Source organism: Coenobita brevimanus, chromosome 111 (genome assembly GCF_032717465.1).
Source record: "Coenobita brevimanus isolate Jiangsu-jjx chromosome 111, ASM3271746v2, whole genome shotgun sequence".
Classification (NCBI taxonomy): domain Eukaryota; kingdom Metazoa; phylum Arthropoda; class Malacostraca; order Decapoda; family Coenobitidae; genus Coenobita; species Coenobita brevimanus.
In genome coordinates this window covers 2183096-2193567 of record NC_137064.1, presented here as the reverse complement: position 1 = coordinate 2193567, position 10472 = coordinate 2183096, and the positions used below count along the sequence as shown (strand labels likewise).

Here is a 10472-nt window from a genome sequence, read left to right as displayed (position 1 = left end):
AATGGGCTGAGAGAGAGAGAGAGAGAGAGAGAGAGAGAGAGGAGGGATGGAGGGGGAGAGGGGGAATAAAGGAGTTAGGGAGGGAGGTAAAGGGGAGTGGAAGGGTGAGAGGGATGGAGAATGGAAGAAGGAGAGGGAAGGAAGGGAGTGGGGATGGTGGGGAGGGGAATGGGGGAGAGAGGGGGAAGGGGTGGGGATGGTGGGGAGGGGGGGGAGTGAGCGTTTGATAACCAGTCTGATTCCTTGTAAAAACTCTGCACCTCTGCCCTCTTAGCATTATGTCCCCCTCCCCTCTCCCCTGCCCTGCCCTCCCCTCTCCCCTGCCCTCCCCTCCCCTCTCCCCTGCCCTGCCCTCCCCTCTCCCCTGCCCTCCCCTGCCCTATATCTCATTACCTTTGCTCCCTCTAATTTCTTCCTTGCCCTGCCCTGCCCTGCCTTGCCCTGCCTTACCTTGTCCATCATTTGCCTTCCCTGCCTTTCCCTGCTCTACTCTGTCCTGCCCTTCTCTTCCCTTCCCATCCCATCCCATCCCTTCCACTACCTGGCTATACAAACATCCCTCCTTTTCCTCCCTATCCCCCAAAAGGATGATGGTGGATTGCAGGAGGAGGGGAACTTCAGCCTGCAGTCCACGGAGTTCACATATCAGATAAAAATGAGGCTACGACTACTACTAGACTACTACTGTTACTACTAGTCCTACTACTATCACTACTAGCCCTTGTTCACCCAGAGGCACTTTTAGGGACCTGCCTGTAACATCGATTCGAGCCGTGTTCAAGGAGAAGATTGAGACTTAGAAAAACTGATTGTCTGCCTTGATTGCCTTTGTGTAGGTGATACGCATTAATTCAAGACTTGTTTCTGTGTGTGTGTGTGTGTGTGTGTGTGTGTGTGTGTGTGTGTGTGTGTGTGTGTGTGTGTGTTTGTCTGTCTGTCTGTCTGTCTGTCTGTCTGTCTCTCACACACACACACACACACACACACACACACACACACACACACACACACACACGTCACTCATTTTTTTACAGCGTACGTATAAATAACATACATAACACTCAAGGTAATATCGCCGATGCCTTGAACACCGCCTTGTGGGTTGTCTCATCTCCATAACAGCATCTTACGTCTGTCTTAGTAGCGTAAAAACAGAGTATGACGTGTGTGTGTGTGTGTGTGTGTGTGTGTGTGTGTGTGTGTGTGTGTGTGTGTGTGTGAGAGAGAGAGAGAGAGAGAGAGAGAGAGAGAGAGAGAGAGCATGACGAAGAAAAAGAGGCGAAACGATAGAGAGAAAGGAAGAAATGAGCAAGAGAGAGAGAGAGAGAGAGACAGACAGACAGACAGACAGACAGAGACAGACAGACAGACAGACAGACAGACAGAGAGAACATGAAGAAAAATAGACAATATGATAGCGAGAAAGAAAGAAAGGAAAACAGTGAGAGAGAGAGAGAGAGAGAGAGAGAGAGAGAGAGAGAGAGAGAGAGAGAGAGAGAGAGAGAGAGAGAGAGAGAGAGAGGCAGCGGAGAATAAAATAAATCAGACGTCGCCATAGTAAAGCCTTTAATTATTACCTATCGACTGTGCGTGGTCAGTAAGTCAGGCAGGTAAGTTTTTTCTAAGTCCAAATCTTGCCCTAGAAGACGAGGAACCACTGCTTTTGCATTCAGGTTCCTATTTGTTCTACTTGGTTAGCGGGGACAATAGAAGGGGAGGAAGGAACACAAACTTTGTCTACTAGTTTGATCGGTATAAGGAATAAGAAAGGTAGGTAGAGCCCAAGAAATTCCACCTTGTCAGATTCTAAACCCACATTATTTACCTCTTATAGTAACCCTTATGAAGTTGATAGAATACATCTTAAGTACTTAAAAAAGAAAAAGAATAAAAGTTTAACTCGGGTTCTACCACTTGCGGATCTGATGTGCTAACCACGTGGAGGGAGGAGACGAAGCCCGAGAACCAGCCAGATCAACGAGAGCGCTAACAGCCTTCGCGATGTGTTAATTTGCATATAATGAGGTGACTCCGTGGGGGCTCCTTTTGCATCCTAATGAAACACGTCCGGCTCCTGTGCCCGCCTTAATTACCGCCACAGGCCACGCTGTATGCTTGCTGACACCCCCTCCCCCATCTGCTAACACGAGGATCTTTATAGGGACGGGTCTGGACAAGGATCGGGAAGCCCGTTGTCGAGGTGGAGTGGTTCGTGGGTGTGTGGGGAAGCGCGGTATCCAGCAGTCCAGATCACTCATGTATTTGCACTTATAAATAAATAGCACTTACAAATTACAAACCTGATGCCTGCTACTATATACTGTAATAATTATCGGTATTTATGCATCTAACTTAAATTCAAAGTCATGAGGCCTAAGAGAGTATAGTGTAGTCATGGGTGAACACATAGGCGTTAATTGAATCAGGTGACCGAAATGTAAAATAAGGCTTTAGGTAAATTTCTAGTTCAAGACTGCATGGCATTGCTTTATTCCCCTCTTCCTGTGTTTCAATATAAAGCACACACACACACACACACACACACACACACACACACACACACACACACACACACACACACACACACACACACACACACACACACACACACACACACACACACACACACACACACACACACACAGAGTCTCCTATATCATCAGATTTACAAAAGAAGCAGTAAAGAAAAATGATCAAAAGTAACTATGAGCACAGAAGCAATGTGAGATGAAACTGTGGGCATGCTCCATCTCATCTCAAAATTTGCTTCATGTACTCAGCTGATGTCTTTGTATTATCTCCAGTGCTTGTATCATAAGTTTAACATGAAAGACTTTTTTTGTAGTGTGTGTTATGCATTCCTATAAAAACCACAGGCAGAGGAGAAAGAGAAATATGTGGTACTGTGTTGAAGATTGTCTAAGTCTGTGTTTACAAGATGGCGCTTCCCAAGTCCTTTACTTATAGTCTGTTTATTTATCTGTCTATTGCCAGACGCCTTAATCCCGTACGGGGTGACCACATACAAATCGCCTCCACGTCGTCCTGTCCCCCGCCATTTCATACGAACAAGAAGCCTGTTTATGAACATCTGAGAAAATTCGGCCACTCACTCAGCTTGAATGCTAAGTTGTGGTTGCGTGAAATTCAATAAGCCTTGGTTTTAAGGTAGGAACGAGTCTCCTTGGTTACTAGTCAATTTTATATCCCAGTCTGACTACACCTGGCCTTCAATTTACCTGAAAATAAAGTTACGAATCTTTGGCAGATGAAAGTGGACGGATTATAGTGATGTGGGTAGTGCATATACGTGTGTTTTCCTTTCTCTTGACCCCCGATTAACCGGAATATCTGTTAATACGGACTGGCTTATCCCTGTTAGTCCGGATTAACTGGATTTTACGGTATAGGTAGTCAAACTGAAGGGGTTAAGAGCCTCGTAAAGTTTACATCAGTGCCACAGATCACGAGGAAACTTACGATCATTTCCCATCGTAGTAAAGATTGTTTTGGCTGTTTTTTATATGTAGGATAGACGAGGAGGGAAGAGTGCAGATCTCACCCTTGATTTTTATTCATCCTGCAAAAAGAATTCCCATTTAAATACTTGTAAGATTTCTATTCACAGGAGGGACGAGGCAAGGCAAGTGCAGAGTAACTTCATTGTCCCTTGTCCTTCCTAGAAAAAAATATATCCCACTCTCCTCCTTTTACTCCAACTTGGCCCAAATTTTTCATCTCTCCACCTTGAATATAATGCTAGTCACGAAAAAGTGCTACGTAAGCCACAAAAGGATGAAAATCTAGGTCAAGTTAAGGGGTAATAGCATAGATTTTTTTTTCTTGTAGGATGAACAACGACGGGAGAGGATCGAATATTCCCAGTTCTAACCAATATTTCTTTTTCCAGGATGGAGGAGGAGGGATGAGTGTATTAAAGTGGTGAGTAAATATGGCATCTTTTTTTCGTTCATTCTCTCTCTCTCCCTCTCTCTCTCTCTCTCTCTCTCTCTCTCTCTCTCTCTCTCTCTCTCTCTCTCTCTCTCGTAAGTCACCCATTTCATTACGACACAGGAAGGGTGAGAGTAGCGCGTGCTTAGTGTCTCGTCCTTGGAGTTATTATTAATGCTGAAGGAGAATGAGAGACTGACGTGGAGAGTGCATGTGAGTGAGGTGGAGGGGGGGAGAGAGAGGGGGAGGCCAAGGATGAGATGGAGGGATGGAGTGGTGAGGTATATGAGAGAGGGGGGGAGGGTGAGCTAGGAACAGGGCAGTGAAATGGCGGGGGACAGAACGACATGGAGGCGATTTGTTTGTGGCCACCCCTTACGGGATTAAGGCGTCTGGTAATAGATAGACAGACAGGTTATAAAGACGCCCTCCCTCGTAGTGAATTGCGTAAAAACAGAATTCCAAGCAACATAGTATATATTATTATCATTTTAGTTTTTATTTGTTTACTTGTGGCTGTTAATGTTTTCTGTTTTATTCATTATGTTGTTATTATTATTATTATTATTATTATTATTATTATTATTATTATTATTATTATTATTATTATTATTATTTTCTAAGACTATGAACCTCCTTCTCTTTCTCAATTCCCACTTCTTTCCCCTTCCCCCCCTCCCTCTCTGTCTCCCACCCCTCTCCCTTCCTCACCCACCCCTCCTTCTCCTCCCTCCCCCTCGCCCACCCCACTTCTCTTCCCCTGCAACGTCCATCTTTCTCTCTCCCTCTCCTCCATCCTCCCCCTCCCCTCTCCCATCTAGTAACTTTTCCATTTCCATCCCTTACTCTTTTTTCTCCCCCCTCCTCCCTTTCAACACTCTCCTCCCTCCCCCTCCCCTGCAAATTCCCCCCATCCCCTCCTCCCCCTTCCCTGCAAATTCTCCCCCATCCCTCCTTTCCCTTCCTCCCCTCCCCTTCTCTCCTCAACCCTCCCATCATAGAGACCAAGTACAGTATCATGCAGGAACAAACCCCCCTTCCCTTCCTACCTTGCTGGCTACGCCCTTAACTATTCACCTCTGGCTCCTATGACCCCTTCACAGCTTAATTAACTTCTCTAACTTCATCTTTAATAACTTACTAGAGTTCTTCCCACCTTGAGAGGGCAAAAAAAAAAAAGGGGGTGTAATGAAGTACAGGGCAAGATTGAGGCGTTTTATTAGCAAAAATATACAGTATATATATATAAATTTCTATGTACATCTGTTTTGTACATGATTTATACTATATTGAGCAAACTTAAGGCGTACAGGAACAATGTACACTATTTGAGGCACATACTTACGCGTTCACACACACACACACATGCATACATACACACACATACATACACAGACACATACACAGACTCTCTCTCTCTCTCTCTCTCTACTACCTCATACATATCGTAAACCAATTTCTTTTTTCACAAACAACTTTTCCATTCTTAAATCCTAAGTCCAAATCCACACACCCTACCTATAATAAATTCTCAGTGTTTTTAATTGTTTTACTGCTAATTGGTGTATCAGGTAAAGCAGGTATTTAAGAAGCCTATCATTACCTATCATATTTCAGTTGCATGACGCTTTTATCAGTCTTTCTTACACCAGACGATTTTATTCAGCGGTAGAAAGACCTCTCGCGTTGGAGGGGTTAGGAGAGGCTGTGCGTAAGCTCTGAAAATCCACAAGTCTCCCCCAGATGAGTAAAATCGTCTAAAGATGGAATATACTTTGAAATATAAGGTGATGGTGGTGCAGGTAAATTGGCGGATCCACACACCTTGCTTACACCTGTGAACCTTGCTGTGTAGTGTGTGTCTGTGTATAATAAATCATATGCTACACAGGGCCTTTTTTCACCAATAACTTTCACGAATAACTTTCTATCTGTCTCTCTGGCTAACTATCTGTCTGTCTATCTATTTATCTATCTTTCTCCCTTTGCACATCTCATTAGGAATTTTTTTTTTTCCAGTAATAATCACCTAAGGACAATAGATGTATTTTGAGGTCTATTTTCTCCGTTTTTTCTCACTGCAGTAATGGAAAGTAATCATCATCATCATCATCATCACTTCCACCGCCATCATCACCATCGTCATCATCATCATCATCATCACCATCATCATAACCGACACCACCCCCAGTATCATCATCATCACTGTCATCATCATCATCATCATCATAACCACCACCATCACCACCATCATCATCACAATCACCATCATCATAACCACCACCACTCTCACCATCATCATCAGCATCATCATCATCATCATCATCACCATCATCGTCATCATCATCATCATCATCATCATTACCCTACCTGCCACTCCTAAAAGAGGCAGGTGCACTCCCTTAATTAAATATATTCTTAAGGTCAGGTAAGAACACTAAGAAAAAAATCAACCCTCCAAGACGCTCCTTAGTTCCTTTAAGACGGGGGGTTAAGAAATATAATGCTAGTCACGAAGAAGTGCTGTGGAAAGGATGTAGAGCCACTGTCTTGTCTTATTTTGAACTACGTGTAATAAGCTGCAAAAAGAGAAAAATCTAGGCCAAGTTAAAGGTGAGAGGAGTATAGTAAGGTGTCATAGGCAAAATAAATCGCTAAGGAAGAGGTGTTAGGAGCCTCTTGGACACGGGGTAATATTCTAAGGCCAATTTTTCTCGTCAGTTGAGGAAGCTCCCTAACACCTTTTCCCAAGCGATTTATTTTCTTTATTACACCTTGCTCTCGACTTCTGTTACATAAATTCTTCCAATATCACCACACACTGCATAAATATCATACATGAGGCTATTAACCTCCCATAACCAAAAATAAATCGCTAAGGAAGAGGTGTTAGGGGGCTTCCTTAATCGATGAGAAAATGAACCTAAGTGACTGGAGAGTTCGTGACACCTCTTCCTTATCGACTAATTCTGTTCACTGCACGAAAGTAAAGTACATCGATATAAAACAATATAGGCAGTACAGGAGATAATGTTATGGTGTAATAGGCAAAATAAATCGCTTAGGTTAAGGTGCTAAGAAGCCTCCTGTGCCACTTAAAATACTGAGTTTTAAAGTAAGTGGTTTTGGAGATTTCGCAGCATCCCTTCACACACACACACACACACACACACACACACACACACACACACACACACACACACACAGGCAGTACAGGAGATAATGTTATGGTGTAATAGGCAAAATAAATCGCTTAGGTTAAGGTGCTAAGAAGCCTCCTGTGCCACTTAAAATACTGAGTTTTAAAGTAAGTGGTTTTGGAGATTTCGCAGCATCCCTTCACACACACACACACACACACACACACACACACACACACACACACACACACGGTCATGCCTGTGAGGTGTAGTCAGGATTCCAGGAGCTTACGTGATGAGTGAATGAGAGTGTGGCCCATTTCCCTAGGCAGGCTGATGATTAGTTCTTCTCCCTCTGTTGTGTGTGTGTGTCTCTCTCTCTCTCTCTCTCTCTCTCTCTCTCTCTCTCTCTCTCTCTCTCTCTTTTCTTAACCTCACCTCACACCATCCTTAGGCGAGAAAAAGAAGTCGGGATGATGATTGATGATGATGATGATGGTGATGATAATGATGATGATGATGATGATAATGATGATGATGATGATCCTGAGTTTCATTTTCAATCTCACTATTAATTTTTAAGTGTCTCTCTCTCCCTCTCTCTCTCTCTCTCTCTCTCTCTCTCTCTCTCTCTCATTTCACCGCCTTTCTTTATTTTGGTTTATAATTTATGGATATTTTGCTGATTATTGCTTTCACTATCCTTTTTTTTCTTTTTTTTTCTTTTTTTCAAATTTCTATCTATTTTCACCGCAGTTTTCTATACTAGTGTCTTATCTTGATCTCACTTCCATTCTCTAAATCTGTTTCACTGTCTCTGTCTCTCTTTCTCACTCTTGTCTCTCTGTCTCATTGCAGCGGCTGTCTTTCTTACTGTCTTCCTCTCACTGCCATCCTCTCATCCTCACAGCTTTACTCTCTTCCTCTCATCACTTGGTTCCTCTTCCTGTCTCTCTTTTGCTCGCTCACTTTCTTTATTATTTCACTCTCACTTTCTCCCTGTCTTTATCTTCTCACTTCATATTTCTCTCCTCACCGCCCCCTCCTCCTTCTCACTGTTTCCTGCCGGGGTTTTCACTGCAGTAGTTCACCAGGGCAGCGATGGAGGTCTACGCCGTCTTCGTTTCCGCCGCCCTCTCTTTCACATATCACTTTCCCTCCATCTTTCGTCACTGCCTCCCTCTCCTCCTTTCTTTCCCCATCTTTCTCACTGTTTCCTGCCGGTCCTCACAGTCTCCCTCTCTTCCTTTCTCTCTCCATCATTTTCACTGTTTCCTGCCGGTCCTCACTGCCTCCCTCTCTTCCTTTCTCTCTCCGTCTTTCTCACTGTTTCCTGCCGGTCCTCACAGTCTCCCTCTCTTACTTTTTCTCCCCATCTTTCTCACTGTTTCCTGCCGGGCGTCATTGCAGCAGCTCCACCAGGGCAGTGATGTACGTCTGCGCCATCTGCAGGGTTTCGAACTTGGACAGCTTCTGGTCGCCGCTGAGGGCCGGGATGTGCTCACGAAGGCGGTCAAAGGCGACGTTGAGCCCGTTCATCCTACGCCTTTCGCGGGCATTGGCGGCCAGGCGACGTTTCCGCACCACCTCGCGACCCACTGTTTTCTTCGGGGCCCGCCGTCGACACCTGCCCTGGCGCGGGACACCCAGGGCACACGCTGGGCTGGTCAGGTCAGACACGGCAGCCAGGACAGGATGGGTCGTCCCAGGAGCCCCCCAGGACCACGACGAAGGGCCTGACGGGATGGGACTCCAGTTTCGGCACCTTTCGCTTTCTCCGTCTTTCCAGTTTTCCAGGCCTTTACCGTCACGACTGTTCAGGGGCTCACTATCACGGCCATTCCAGGCTTCACTGTCACCTCTCTTCCAGGCTTCAGCGTCACTTTTCCAGGCTTCACTATCACCACTCTTCCAGCTGTCATTATCACCACTTTTCCAGCTCTGCCAGCCCTCATCTTCGCAGCTCTTCCAGTTTTCCAGTCCCTCATCACCAACACTCTTCCAGGCCTCACCACTCCAGCCCTTAGTAAGAGATGGTGCGGGACTCTTACTCTTCCAGCTTTTCCAGCCCTCCCCCTCACCACTGTTCCAGTTCTGCCAGCCCTTAACTTCAAACTTCTTCCAGTTTTCCAGGCTCTCATCTTTCCAGGATTCACTCTCTCTACTTTTCCACGCCTCTCCCTCACCGCTCTTCCATCCGTCACTGCCGCAGCTGCTGGTGGGGCTCGGGCTAGGACTGGGGCGGCCGTCGGAGTAGCCCCCACCCTCAGACACCCCCCACGCCCCTCCGTAGGGCGTGGGTGGGCTGGGTGGCTGATCCAGGAAGGCAGGGGGGTGGGGGGGACAAGGGGACCACTGGAACGCGGCCATGGCGGGGCTCAGGAAGGGTCTGACCTACACCCTGCCACGCGTCCACTTATATATCCCCTCATCCTCCCCCACCCCGCCCTGTCCTACCCCACTCTGCCCCACCCTGTCCCTCCCTGCCCCACCCTACCTCACCCTGCCCCACCTTGTCCCTCCCTGCCCCACCCTACCCCTGACCCAGCCCTGACCCACCCCGCCCTGCCCTTCTGACTGATTTTATTGCATTTATTTATGATAGGGTAATGCGTATATATTTTATCTCTGTTCTGATTATCCTCTTGTTTTTCGTCGGCAATGACCTCTGTTACGCTGCCTTGATTTTTCTAATGTAATCAATCAATCAATCATTGTACACCACGTCTCCCCTTCGCACCCCATCCTATCCTCTCTTGTACTCAAATCTCAGGCTGATCGGACTCTGAGATAAAGTTTGTTTTGTCCATTTATCCCTTCATCTAGCGGTAAAATTAGGGACCTGGATTTAACACTGACTAATGTGGATTGTTCTAGGGGAAGATTTAATGAGCCCCGCGCAGTCAATAGGTGTCAATTTAAGCCTTTGTGTTCCTTTAATGTACGCGTCTTTGGTCTTCTTTCCCTTCCACCCTGGGATTGTTACCGCAGGCGGGGGAAGGAGACCAGGTGGCGTGTGTGTGTGTGTGTGTGTGTGTGTGTGTGTGTGTGGTAGATGTGAGTGCATGTAGTTTTTGTGTGTATTTTTGCGTGGACTTAGATGGGTCGTGTGTGTGTGTGTGTGTGTGTGTGTGTGTGTGTGTGTGTGTGTGTGTGTGTGTGTGGTGGTAGTAGTAGTAGTAGTAGTAGTAGTAATAGTAGTAGTAGTAATAGTAGCAGTAGTAGTAGTAGTAGTAGTAGTAGTGGTGGTAGTAGTAGTAGTAGTAGTAGTAGTAGTAATAGCAGTAGTAGTGTAAAAATTCATGTACTCAGACCAGAATTATTACGGAGGAAAGGGCAGGGGGGCTAGGAAGGGAGAGGCTGAAAGGTTAGGGAGGAAGG

General features: G+C 45.9%; 1 protein-coding gene across 1 annotated transcript; it reads right to left on the bottom strand.

The window, feature by feature from the left end:
• Positions 1-8492: 8492 nt before the first annotated feature.
• LOC145417750 (neurogenin-1-like) lies at positions 8493-9461 on the bottom strand. Its single transcript, XM_080286357.1, has 2 exons — positions 9296-9461; positions 8493-8872 (listed from the first exon to the last, which is right to left on the bottom strand). Exons 1-2 carry the CDS (start codon positions 9459-9461, stop codon positions 8493-8495), a joined length of 546 nt encoding a protein of 181 aa, XP_080142483.1.
• Positions 9462-10472: the final 1011 nt, after the last annotated feature.